We start from the raw sequence: 13,514 nt of genomic DNA on the forward strand, positions 1-13,514 counted from the left end.
GGGGTGACAGCCATGCAGACCAATTTGATGTAGTGTGCGGCGTATGGTCTGAGCACTGACAGGCTGACCCCCCACCTTTTCAATCTCTGCAGCAATGCTGACAGCACTCCTGCGCCTATTTTTCAAAGACAGCAGTTGGATGTGACGCTGAGCACGTGCACTCAGCTTCTTTGGACGACCAACGCGAGGTCTTTTCTGAGTGGACCCTGCTCTTTTAAAACGCTGGATGATCTTGGCCACTGTGCTGCAGCTCAGTTTCAGGGTGTTGGCAATCTTCTTGTAGCCTTGGCCATCTTCATGTAGCGCAACAATTCGTCTTTTAAGATCCTCAGAGAGTTCTTTGCCATGAGGTGCCATGTTGGAACTTTCAGTGACCAGTATGAGAGAGTGTGAGAGCTGTACTACTAAATTGAACACACCTGCTCCCTATGCACACCTGAGACCTAGTAACACTAACAAATCACATGACATTTTGGAGGGAAAATGACAAGCAGTGCTCAATTTGGACATTTAGGGGTGTAGTCTCTCAGGGGTGTACTCACTTTTGTTGCCAGTGGATTAGACATTAATGGCTGTATATTGAGTTATTTTGAGGGAAGAATAAATTTACACTGTTATATAAGCTGCACACAGACTACTTTTCATTGTGTCAAAGTGTCATTTTGTCAGTGTTGTCCCATGAAAAGATATACTTAAATATCTGCAGAAATGTGAGGGGTGTACTCACTTTTGTGATACACTGTATATAAATAAAAATATTTATTAACATCCAACTCACTATAGAACAAACAATCTCTGCTGCTCGTGTAGCCAAATCCACTCAGATTCATTTATTTTTTCTCCTTCATTTTACACAAACTTTGATCGCTCGCTAGTCACTTGTTTTTTTTTCTCTTTTTCTCCCTTTTAGCGTGTATAATTGCCCGATTGCGTCATGCTTCCTCACCACCAATGCCGATCCCTGCTCTGATTGAGGAGAACGAAGCTAACCCACGCCCCTCCGACACGTGGGCAGCATGCCGTATGCATCTTATCACCTGCACTTTGACGAGTGCAGTGCAGCTCAGCATTTTGTGTACGGAGAGACACACCCTGAGAGCACTCTTTTCTCATCTCTGTGCAGGTGCCATCAATCAGCCAGCAGAGGTGCACCAGTCATGGGAGAGAGATCCCATCCGGCTTAGCCCCACCCATATCCGAACAACAGGCCAATTGTTGTTCATGTGGCTGCTCAGCCTTAGCCGGCAGGCAGAGCTGAGATTCGATACTCCAGCATGTGTTTTTACCGCTGCACCACCTGAGCGGCCGCTAGTCACTTGTTGACGTGCATTTTTGGACGTGGTATCATTAAACCCCCTATCGCCGATCAGTCGCGTAGTGTGAAAGCCACACCGACTTGAAAGACTCCCGATTACAAGAGATCCAGTCGTGTAGTGTGAACTGTACAGTGACCTGACGACTTGGAAAGTTGTGTAGTGTCAACTTGGCATAAGTCGCTATGGATTAAAGCATCTGCTAAATGCTGAAAATGTAAATGTAAATGTAAAATGTAAATGTACTGCATTCAACGGACACTTTTATGCAAAGCAACTTACAATTGGGACCAATTATATTCCAAACAACTGAAGGGGCCTGTAAAGAACCTTGCTCAGGAGCCCAACAGTGGCAACCTACCAATGAATAGTCCAGTACTTAGTTAAGTGAGCTTTGCTCAGTAAAGAATTAGGTTGTCATTAATATTTTTTTCAAAGAAATAAACACAAAATTAAGGTTTTGTTTTTTTAAATTAGACCAACATTGCAGATGAAGTCATTTTGTGCAGTGTTTTAAGCAGTTTTTATGCTGTCCAGACACCAGATGGCACCAAACAACTGCTAATATGTTGTGTGAATGTCTTGATTCATTAAATGCTGAAATGAATAGGGTGTTTTCTCAAGTGACACGAGGTGCAGCTGATAAGAGTGGCAGCCGCACATCACCAAGATATTTGAGTAACTGTGGAGTTTAGCATGTTTTCCCTACATGTTTCCCTACATGCAGACGGTGGACTGGCTGCTCTAATGTGCCCCAAGGTGAGAGGGAGTAAATTGACAAGTGGACTGCAGTGGACTGGCATATGTTCAGGGTGCTGCTAGAAGTGGTTGTTATAAAAGGCATGCAGTGGTGTCAGTGCCAGCTTCAAAGTCCTGGGTTTGATCACTGGCTGTGTTAATGTCTGTGTTTTTTGACAGGTACAGGATTTCTCGTACATACCAAAATATTTTAGGTGATAATGACTGTCTATGCTGGGATAGGCTCCAGACACACAGCAACCCTTACCAGGATACAGCTGAATGAATAATGAGCGCTGAAGGTGAATGAATACCTGACGTAAATGCTCACCTGCGAGGAGAGTTTTCTCAGTGCCTCTTCCTGACGTCGTCTCATCTCCGGAGTGCCAGGACAGCTGCTGCCCCCCACCAGGGTGCCATGACCCCCGTGGGGCTGACTAAGCGGTAGCGTGTCTCCGTCTGAGACAGAGACAAGACAGAAGAGTAATGAATCAGCAGTTCTCTCAATGATCTGTAATGCTTTTTTATTAAGAAGCTGCAAATGAATAATCAGTGTCGTCGTGATTAGAGCTCATTTGGTCGACAGTGTAGCCTCCATGGTGTGTGCTCGATCAGATAAAGCACAATGAATGAGCTATTATGTCTCTCATTACAGTCCGATCAATCAGGGCGTCCTCAGTAAAGCAGAGATAATCGTGTTCATTTCTGTAGCTGAATCTACAGGCTGCTCTACAGAGCCTATAGCATTAAAGTTGGTTCAAGCCCCAATACTGCCAAGTTGCCACTGTTGTGCCCTTGAGTAAGACCCTTAACCCTAAAGTGCTTGCATTCTAAACGATTACAATTGTGAATCACTTTGAATAAAAAAAAAAAAAAGCATCTGCTCGATGCTGTAAATCCTTTACCACAGATTGTCATAATCAGTGTTGCCAGATTGGCAGGTTTCCACCAAACTGAGAGGATTTTGATTAAAAATTGGCAGGGAAAAATACGCTTTGGCATATAATAATTTCTAATTACTTTGGTGGATTAAAAGAATATGTCAGTTGTCAAATGTTTGAATGACAGGTTAATCTCTCTATACAGTAATTCATCAGCTGGACTGCATCAGTAATCTATCAGGTATGCTAATGGTTTTGGCTCTCGTTTGGCTCTAACAAGTGGGGAAAATACAAATTAAGGTATGGGAAAGAAAGAGAAAGTGACCCTGCTACAGGGTGATTCTAATGCACATTACAAGTTTGTAACACTGACAACAGGGTACATTACAAAGACTTATAAGATCACAGTATATAGTTCTGCTATTGGAAACTGGAATGACCAGTAATGCGTTACTTCTGAAAATAAGCTTGCAAGTTTATTCTTATTTATTTACTTTTCTGATTGCAAGGGGTCATGTGTTCTATAATAAAAATGCATGAACATTTATAATTACTGATCTGTACATTTGAAGATATCAGATTTAATATTGTTGACATACTGAACATCAGCTGTTTTTCTTGTGTATTTTTGGGTGGTTTTTTATGCATTTTGGCGTTTTTTGTAACACGTTTGGGCTGAAAACCACTGTAGCAATCTGGCAACCCTTGTCACAATGACTAATCAGAATCAGAAATTAGCTGATTCATGAAGACTCAGATGTCACAGAGATTCATCATCAATTTACTGAGGTTATAGAACTTCTGATATTAGACTACTGTCAGAATATTAGTTCTCTTTATAAGCTGTTCAGTTGTACTGTTATCACAAGTATTTTGGTAGAGTAAGCAAAAATATGAATAAATAAAATAAAATGGCACTAGCTGAACTTTTTACCACCTGCTTTCCATTAAAATTATTTCCAATCTCTATGGGTCTGTTTGAAAACCTAGTTGACTGCCTTGCTGCCTACCTTGGGATTGAAGCGAGAGAAGCATTGGACGCTCCCTCATTATTCAGTCAGATCATCGCTTAGAATTAAGGCACCTCAGTAGGAGCATTTTAAGGAATCTAATAATTTTGACGTAGGATGACATAAAATATGTCTATGTAGAGAGATCACTAGGTTTTCACACAGACCCATCGTGTACCTCCTGATTTTGCACTCCCCAAACCCTCTCTTCTTTCATGTTCCATAATCTGTGAGATCTGATTCATCCTGACATCTGTGAAACGTCACTCAAATGTCCATTTCCTTGACTGATTAACGTACGTTTTGGCGAGGCATGCGAGCTGTCCGAAGCGATCTGTCTCATGCGGTTGCCATGGCAGCTGAGAGCCACAAGACGGGAGATGATGGCGGTTTTGCCGAAGCCCACGTTGCCCACGATGACCACGCCATGGCTGGTCGTGTCGCCGTTACGCAGGTGAGCCTCCACTTCCTGGAAGAGCCACTCTCGGCCCGTGAACACGGAGTCGGGTGTGACGCTGGGTACCTCAAACAGCAGTGGCTTCAGAGTGATATCCGGTGCTCGATACGGGGCAAAGCGCACTGCATTGTGGGATAAAGAAAAAAAGTCTTAAGTCACAACACTAGACCTCCATTTCAATATAGACTGCAAAATAATTCACATTTTCAAGTTTTTCAAACACAACACAAACAACGCACCTTATTCTCTCTGTGGTTTACAAGATGTAACATAAAGCCTCCACAAGGGGGCATTCACATATACGTTTATTTAATTATTACTATTTTTACTACTATTTTTCTTTGCAACCCATTTTTTTCGGCTTGCTACCCACCTAAGGGTTGCAACCCAAAACCCTGGCCTAGATCATGTTAAAAATCATGGACAAAATGTGGTTCGCTTGAAAAGAGAAACTTAATTAAATATCAGTGCCTGAATGAGCACAAATTCCTGCTGAACACTACAAATTTGTGGAAGGAATGGATGCTACTGTAGCTGCAGGAGAGGCTCCTCTCAATATTAAGGATTGTGGTTTTGGAATGAAATATTCATCAAGCTTATAGGTCAGTGTTCACATACTTTTGGCCATATAGATAAACAGACAGAGAGATAGATATACAGATAGATAGACAGACAGATAGACATATATACAGACAGACATATATAGATAGACAGATAGATACAGATAGATAGACAAACAGATAGACAGACAGATAGAGCGTCCCAAGCGTCCTTGGGTATTATGAAAGGCGCTATATAAGTCGAATGTATTATTATTATAGACAGACAGACAAATAGACAGACATATAGATAGATAGACAGACAGATAGATACAGATAGACAGACAGATAGATAGATACAGATAGACAGACAGACAAATAGACAGACAAATAGACAGACAGATAGATAGACAGACAAATAGACAGATAGATAGACAGATAGATACAGACAGACAAACAGATACTTTATTCATCCCGAAGGCAATTATTAGGTATATTAATTGCAATTCTATTAATTATATTCTACAATCACTGAGTATAGATAGACAGACAAACAGATAGACAGACATACAGATAGACAGATAGATAGACAGATAGATACAGACAAACAGATACTTTATTCATCCCGAAGGCAATTATTAGGTATAGATAGATATTGTTTTACATGCTTTCTAGTTAACACATTAGTTTAGTTACCAAAGGCAGCAGGATGCTGAATATCAGTCATGCCAGCTCCACCCAGGTTTATATTAAACTCTTTACAACATTTACTGCGCATCACCAGAAGAGGGCACCGATGCCCGTTGTGTGCCAGCCTGTGTGCCAGCCTGAATTGACTGCAGAAATGTAAGCGGCATGTGCGACTGGAAGCCGTGGTGAGAAATGCCACACATCAGTGGATCTGAACAGAGTCTGTGAACCTGCTAGTGTCTGAGTCGTATAACTAACACACTCTGAAATAGTGCAAATGGAAAACGCATGTATCGTCACCCCTTGGTTACTATGGTTACAGCATCACAGGTTTATTTTAAAGACGTTGTGTCTGCTGAATGAAAACAGTGTAACTGCTTCCACATTAATACTGGTATTATTCACACAGAGCTTTAATGATTATGGTAATATTATAATCCAGATCTGATGTGAACCATCAGACGTGCCAAATTAATTACTGAGAAATCTACAAAATGCAAGATTTAATTACAGAGGATTACAATACAGTAACGGGTTTAATTATCTGATATTTAAAACCACATCATTCTTTAGTGCATATGTGATCAAATCCATCCTGACTGTTTAATTCTAATGAGTTCACAAAAATTACAGTCCCAGGACAAAAACACACAAATATTAGTAATGTTTGTATGGACCAGTGAAGTGCCAATAAACATGCAGCCTAGTAATCTGATAAAACTCTCTAAATCCTATTACATTTACTGATCAAATATTTAAATAAGCTTTTGATAAGTGTGATTGAGCTTTTCATCTTAAAGCAGAACCAAGCCAGTGTTAGTTGGCTTATTCTAGCTGGTCAACCTGTTGGGGGGGGGTTGAACCAACCCAAAAAATCTGGTTCAAGCATTGACTCAATTATTGTTTACTGGCTTGCACGCATTCGTTTGTTGAGTTAGATTTTACTCAGTAGTTAATTTTCTCTTAATAACCAAGCTGGTATTAGTTGGGAATCAGGCTGGTTTAAGCTGGCCAGTCTGGGTTTTGAAGGAGTTTTGAATGCTGGTCAGGCTGAGAGGCCGGCTGGACAACCTGTCAAATCAGCCTTAACCAGACCAACAAATGTGGTTCAGGCATTGACTCATTTATTTATATACTGTCTACCACACATTAATTTTTTGGGTTAGCTTTAACTTGCTAAATAATTTACTCTTTAATAACCAAGCTGGTATTAGTTGGTAATCAGGCTGGTTTAAGCTGGCCAGTCTGAGTTTAAGCCTATCCCAGCTTTTGCAGGGCAGACACACACACACACACACACACACACACACACACACACACACACATATCCACCTACAGGGCAATTCAGCGTCTCCAATTAACCTGGCTGCATGTTTTGGACTGTGGGAGGAAACTGGAGCTCCTGGAGGAAACCCACGCAGAAAGGTGTTCAAAGCAAGCTGTTCGCTTAGTTTGCTAATGATGACAGAGACAGGCAAGACAGCTTGGCAATGTTATGTGTCTTAATTTCAGCTTAGCTCCATAATGTATAAAGCTTTGTGTTTTTGTAGGACCTGACCTTGTATACCAGGTAAACTGCATTAATAAAGCCTGTACAACAATAAGTTAGGTATAGCTAAAATGCTTAGCCATGGCTAAATTGCTAACTGAACTAGAATGCAGGACTATTTCCTGTGTACATCTTCCAGTCTCAGCTTGACCGTGTTCATTTCACTGTAAGCATGAAGTATCTGGTGTGACTGGGCCTCGAGTAGTAAAGATTAGGTGAGGTGAAGCAGGGCAGCACTTACATGCATTAGACTGCCAGGCGGGAATGCTAGTAGAAGCTGTTAGCCAAGAACAGTAAAAAGAGACAGACAGAAAAACAGACAGCACAAGAGAGACAGAGAAGTAGCAGGTTAGCAGAGCGGCCACACAAAAGCAGGTAAGCTAGAAAGGAGACAAATCTATCATCACTTTACATTAGATTATATACATCTGTATTTTTAAGCAAGGCCCTAAATCTCAATTGCTTGAGTTTTCTTCACTTTGGATAAAAGCATTTGCTAAATGCTGCAAATGCAAATGAGGAGAAAGGTTGTGAAGTGACGGCGTCATGCACAGAGACAAAATAAAATGACATTAAGAATGAAAATACAATGGGGTTTCATTTTATGGATTGAACTCCTTTTACAAAAGCAAAACCTGAACTGAGAGATCAAAATTAAAGCACAAGCTGGCTGAAAATGACAATCTACAGCGATGCCACTAAAGTGGCTGCTTGCTAGTGGTCCCAGCAGCCGTATGCATCTTGTCACCTACACTTTGACGAGTGCAGTGCAGATCAGCACTGTATACGGAGAGACACACCCTGACAGCACTCTTTTCCCATCTCTGTGCAGGCACCATCAATCAGCCATCAGAGGTCGTAGTCGCATAAGTCATGAGAGAGACCCTATCCGACTTAATCCCACCCCTATCTGAACAACAGGCCAACAGATTCCAGTCCCTGTGCACAAAGCAAAGTCTATAAAGACATGAAGAAAACCTCAGTGCCCTGACCTCAGCCTCACTCAACAACCGGAATAAACTGGAACATCAACTTGGGCTTTCTTGGGGAACATCAGTGCCCAGCCATACACATGCCCCTTTTACTAAATGGCCACAAATTCCCATAGAAATTCTTCAGTCTTGTAAGAAGCTGAGACGATCACATAGAGGTCGCTCTATTTTAACAGCATTTGTTTTTTAATGGGACGCCCAACAAGCTCAAGGTCAGGTGTCTAAATACTTTTAGCCTTATAGTGTACATACTGTATTACTTTGGATATAGTTGTTTTATTGTAGCCAGTGGCTTCAGCACAGAACGTCCTAAACTTTAACTGGGTCTCAATGGGCTGCAATAGTGGCCATCAGCAACTGTTCACGGCCGCATACATGCAACCATGTGTTGAAATAATAAGCTAGTCGCCTTAAAAACCGCACCATTAGGTGACGTGGGCTCCAAAAGGCAAATGCGCCTCAGGTTGAGAATCCATATTTTCCATAGTTAGCCTGAAGATACAATTATGTCATACATTAAAGTCTTATGGGTGTGGGATTATAGTTAGATTTAGGCTAAAGCTACTGGTTTGTAACAAAAAGTAATGAAACGAAAAGTAATGAAACGCTGTTATATTATGCTAATTTAATTATCATCCATCTGTCTAAACTATTAGCCTGTTTGGATAAGTATTCCTCAAAGCTAAGCGGCGCCGCAGTAACTGCCGCACTTGCACATTTCCGCCAGGCTGAGAGCTAATACACCAGGCTATAGCTAACGCTAATGCTGACAGCAACTCAATAACCGATTCCGTCAAGAGACGGATAACAAAACTGAAGGCTAAAAGAGAAACACTCAAAGGCGGTTGTATGTGAAACTGGACATGCTGGGAAAAACTAGTGTAGGTTAATGGAAGCACTGTGTGTGCGTGTGTGTGTTGCATTATAAATAAAAAAAACAATCAGCTGAGTTCATGAAGAGCTTAGAGATATCAAAAACTGGCCTGTAGCTACACACACACCTCTGAGATCATGGCTGGAGCGTCCGGCGCCAGAGTTCTGACGAGGCATTCGCAGGGACGTCCGTAACGGAGCCTGTCGCTGCTCGTCCAGATACGCCAAGTCCTCCAGGTGGGCAGAACTGGTAGCTGAGAGAGACAGACAAAAAGACAGGCATTCGAGTTAATAATGTTTTAGTCTGTTGAATATGAATTTTGTGTTTTTTTAAACCATAAAGTAGTAAAACTGTTCTAGAGATAAGAAACAAGCAAAGAAGGTCAACACAGCATGGTATCATGTGGGCAGGACGACAACCTGCACGAGGATCCATACTCATGCAATTACTCAGCACTTTACATACATCTAGAAGTCATGTGAAGTAGCTAATCCATCTAGCAGCTTGTTTTTAAGAGATTTTTGGAAAACACCAAAGAACCTGGAACAGCCGTACCCAGAATCCTGCTGTGTCGCCATCCACCCAAACCCCACCTCCCACCTAAATACATAGCCAATCATGACTGCATAGATGCCCAGCTGTCCCACATCATCGGTGAGATGATGGTGCTCAAGTTTAAAGCAGCACTGTATTTTTAAACATTCCTGTTTAAAAGTACCCAAAAAGTGGTACCCAGAACCCTGCTGTGTCACTGTAATAAACAAGCTAAAACCACAAATATACTAATAAAATCCTTTCAAATGCTAAAAACACTGTCTTGTTTATAATCACAGTCCAAAATCATGGGCAGAAGTAAAGATTCAAAATTATAATTATAATTTACAATGGAATTTGTGCCCATTTAGTAGGTGTGGCTGAAACAAACTCAAGAAGTAGGAAGGGTGCCTACATAGTTTTGGTTAAACAGATAAACAGCTAAACAGCCACCAAAACAAGTCATTATATTAGAAAAAATACAACATTTAGCACTGCTTTTAAACTGAAATACAAATTAAATACAAGCAAAAACAAATTATTTCCTCAAAACAAAAACTCACCAAAAACTAAAGTGTAAATGATGCTAATTACAATAACAATATCAACAGCAATAACAACAATAATAATAACTACAACAACAATAATTATGTGATAATTCTGATTCTGATAACAGCAATAACAACAACAACAATTAAACCAACAATGCCAACAACAATAATAACAACTACAACAACAATAATAACAACAGCAATACCAACACAAACAACAATAATAAAAACAGCAATACCAACAACAGTAATAATAACAACAATAAGAATAACAACAGCAATACCAACAACAATAATAATAACAGCAATACCAACAACAACAACAATTAACAACAGCAATACCAACAACAACAATAATAAAAGCAATACCAACAGTAACAACAATACTAACAACCACAATAATGCCAACAACAATAATAATAATAACAACAATAACAACAACAACAATAACAACAACAATAACAACTGCAATACCAAAAACAACAATAAAAACAACAATTAAAACAACAATAACAACAATACTACTACTACTACTAATAATAATACTAGCTCTGTGTGTACATTGCTGTATAGACAGTATGTGTTCACACTGGACGAAGTGTGGAAACCTAAAGTAAAAGTGTAGAGAACGACTGTCCCACAGCTGTGATAATCAGTCTGTAAGCAGAGACCTGGGTTCTGTCCTCACACCATACACACATAACTGAACTGAATTTACCATTACTGTATTTACTATAACTACCCCTAAGCAAAAGAAAGAATATAAGAGCTCTTACTGAATGTTCTTACCAGTCCTGAACACTCGGGCGTCTCAGAGAAAACAAATGGTTCATAAAATGGGAGAAGAAGGAACTTCACACAATGTGAGGTGTCTTTACTACTGAGCTCTATCAATGAGAAAGAAGTCTCACTGGTAACATCACTTCTTTCCTTCCTGTCCGGAAAACACATCAGTGTGTGTGAGTGTGTGTGTGAGTGTGTGTGTGTGTGTGTGTGTGTAGTTAAGATTCCTGTTCCTGAAAGGAAATGGTAAGTACACACAAACAGTGGGAATCAAACACAAAAAGTGTGTTCACTGTGGTCTCAACGATTCCCCTTTTTTACTAATCCTAAAATTTATTTAAATGTGACCTCCCAGTGAAAATGCTGTAAACTCTGGATCTGTCAGTCACAGTAAAGCTGGTGTAATCTCTGGATCGGTCAGTCACAGTGAAGGTGGTGGTCTAACTCAGGGGTTTTCAACCTTTTTAGGCATGCGCCCCCCTTCGTGTGCCAAGCGCGACTTGCGCCCCCCTCGCACCACGCCCCCCTCCCCTTGGTGGAACACAGCTCAGTCGCGTATGCCAAGCGCTGCTTCCCCTGATGAAGCACGGCTCAAGCGTGGATACCGGGCGCGGCTGTCGCCACACCCCCTCCCCTTGATAAACCACCGCTCAGTCTCGTGTGCCACCGGTTCATGATAATAATCTCATAATGCCACGCCCCCCCGGTCAGCCACTCGCGCGCCCCACAGGTTGAAAACCCCTGGTCTAACTTCTGGACCTGTCAGTCCAAGTAAAGATGGTGTAACCCCTGGATATGTCAGTCAAAGTAAAGATGGTGTAACCCCTGGATATGTCAGTTACAGAGAAGATGGTGTAACCTCTGTATCGATCAGTCACAGTGAAGGTGGTGTAACCTCTGGATCTGTCAGTTCAAGTAAAGGGGGTGTAACCTCTGGATCTGTCAGTGACAGTGAAGGTGGTGGTGTAACCTCTGGATCTGTCAGTTCAAGTAAAGATGGTGTAATCTCTAGATATGTCAGTTACAGTAAAGGTGGTGTAACCTCTGGATCTGTCAGTTCAAGTAAAGGGGGTGTAACCTCTGGATCTGTCAGTTACAGTGAAGGTGGTGTAACCTCTGGATCTGTCAGTTCAAGTAAAGATGGTGTAATCTCTAGGTATGTCAGTTACAGTGAAGGTGGTGTAACCTCTGGATCTGTCAGTTCAAGTAAAGATGGTGTAACCTCTGGATATGTCAGTTACAGTGAAGGTGGTGTAACCTCTGGATCTGTCAGTTCAAGTAAAGATGGTGTAATCTCTAGGTATGTCAGTTACAGTGAAGGTGGTGTAACCTCTGGATCTGTCAGTTCAAGTAAAGGTGGTGTAACCTCTGGATCTGTCAGTTCAAGTAAAGATGGTGTAACCTCTGGATATGTCAGTTACAGTGAAGGTGGTGTAACCTCTGGATCTGTCAGCTCAAGTAAAGATAGTGTAACCTCTGGATCTGTCAGTTACAGTGAAGGTGGTGTAACCTCTGGATCTGTCAGTTCAAGTAAAGATGGTGTAATCTCTAGGTATGTCAGTTACAGTGAAGGTGGTGTAACCTCTGGATCTGTCAGTTCAAGTAAAGATGGTGTAATCTCTAGATATGTCAGTTACAGTGAAGGTGGTGTAACCTCTGGATCTGTCAGTTCAAGTAAAGATGGTGTAATCTCTAGATATGTCAGTTACAGTGAAGGTGGTGTAACCTCTGGATCTGTCAGTTCAAGTAAAGATGGTGTAACCTCTGGATATGTCAGTTACAGTGAAGGTGGTGTAACCTCTGGATCTGTCAGCTCAAGTAAAGATGGTGTAACTTCTGGATATGTCAGTTACAGAGAAGGTGGTGTAACCTCTGGATCATTTAGTCACAGTGAAGGTGGTGTAACCTCTGGATATGTCAGTTACAGAGAAGGTGGTGTAACCTCTGGATCTGTCAGCTCAAGTAAAGATGGTGTAACCTCTGGATATGTCAGTTACAGAGAAGGTGGTGTAACCTCTGGATCGTTTAGTCACAGTGAAGGTGGTGTAACCTCTGGATCTGTCAGTTACAGAGAAGGTGGTGTAACCTCTGGATCTGGAGTTCGACACTGCACTCACTGCCAGTCACTGACAGGTCCAGATATTTAGCATGCTAGATATTTTTCTTGAGACTGCGAGCGATCAGCAAGCCGCTCGGATCGAGTAGTTGAACAGTTTACACATAGTGATCGACAGCCAATTTTCGAGCCCTGAGCAAACAGTGATTAACCTCCAAGCTGGCACATCTATCGGCAAGCGAAAATCAGTGATTGAGCCCAACGGTGATGGGCTGGTGTAACAGACCACTGCGCCACCCAAAGGCCCGACCCTGTACATTAATCAGCTAAAGTTTTAGAAATAGCAAGTTAAAGAATGCAATTGTGTCCTCAGTGCCCAAACAATTACAGAAGAAAAAAAAAAAAAAAAAAAAGTAACATAGTGGTAAAAATGCTCCTGTCCCAAATTTTTGGAAGGTGTTGCGGCTATCAAATGAAAATTGCATGTTTATACACTGATCAGCCTTAACAATAAAACCACCCCCTTGTTTCTACACTCATTATCAGC

The 13,514-nt window shown here is 41.3% G+C and overlaps 1 protein-coding gene across 1 annotated transcript in view; it reads right to left on the reverse strand.

The window, feature by feature from the left end:
• Nucleotides 1–13,514, reverse strand: part of tanc2a (tetratricopeptide repeat, ankyrin repeat and coiled-coil containing 2a) — a 299,606-nt gene that overhangs the window by 32,606 nt on the left and 253,486 nt on the right. Inside the window, exons 8-10 of the mRNA XM_063016038.1 lie at nt 9,171–9,296; nt 4,243–4,521; nt 2,383–2,510 (exon numbers count right to left, since the gene is read on the reverse strand). Of these exons, the coding sequence (XP_062872108.1) occupies nt 2,383–2,510; nt 4,243–4,521; nt 9,171–9,296 (533 nt within the window). The remainder of the gene's footprint in view (nt 1–2,382; nt 2,511–4,242; nt 4,522–9,170; nt 9,297–13,514) is intronic.

The sequence above is a fragment of the Trichomycterus rosablanca genome, chromosome 2 (genome assembly GCF_030014385.1).
Source record: "Trichomycterus rosablanca isolate fTriRos1 chromosome 2, fTriRos1.hap1, whole genome shotgun sequence".
Classification (NCBI taxonomy): Eukaryota; Metazoa; Chordata; class Actinopteri; order Siluriformes; family Trichomycteridae; genus Trichomycterus; species Trichomycterus rosablanca.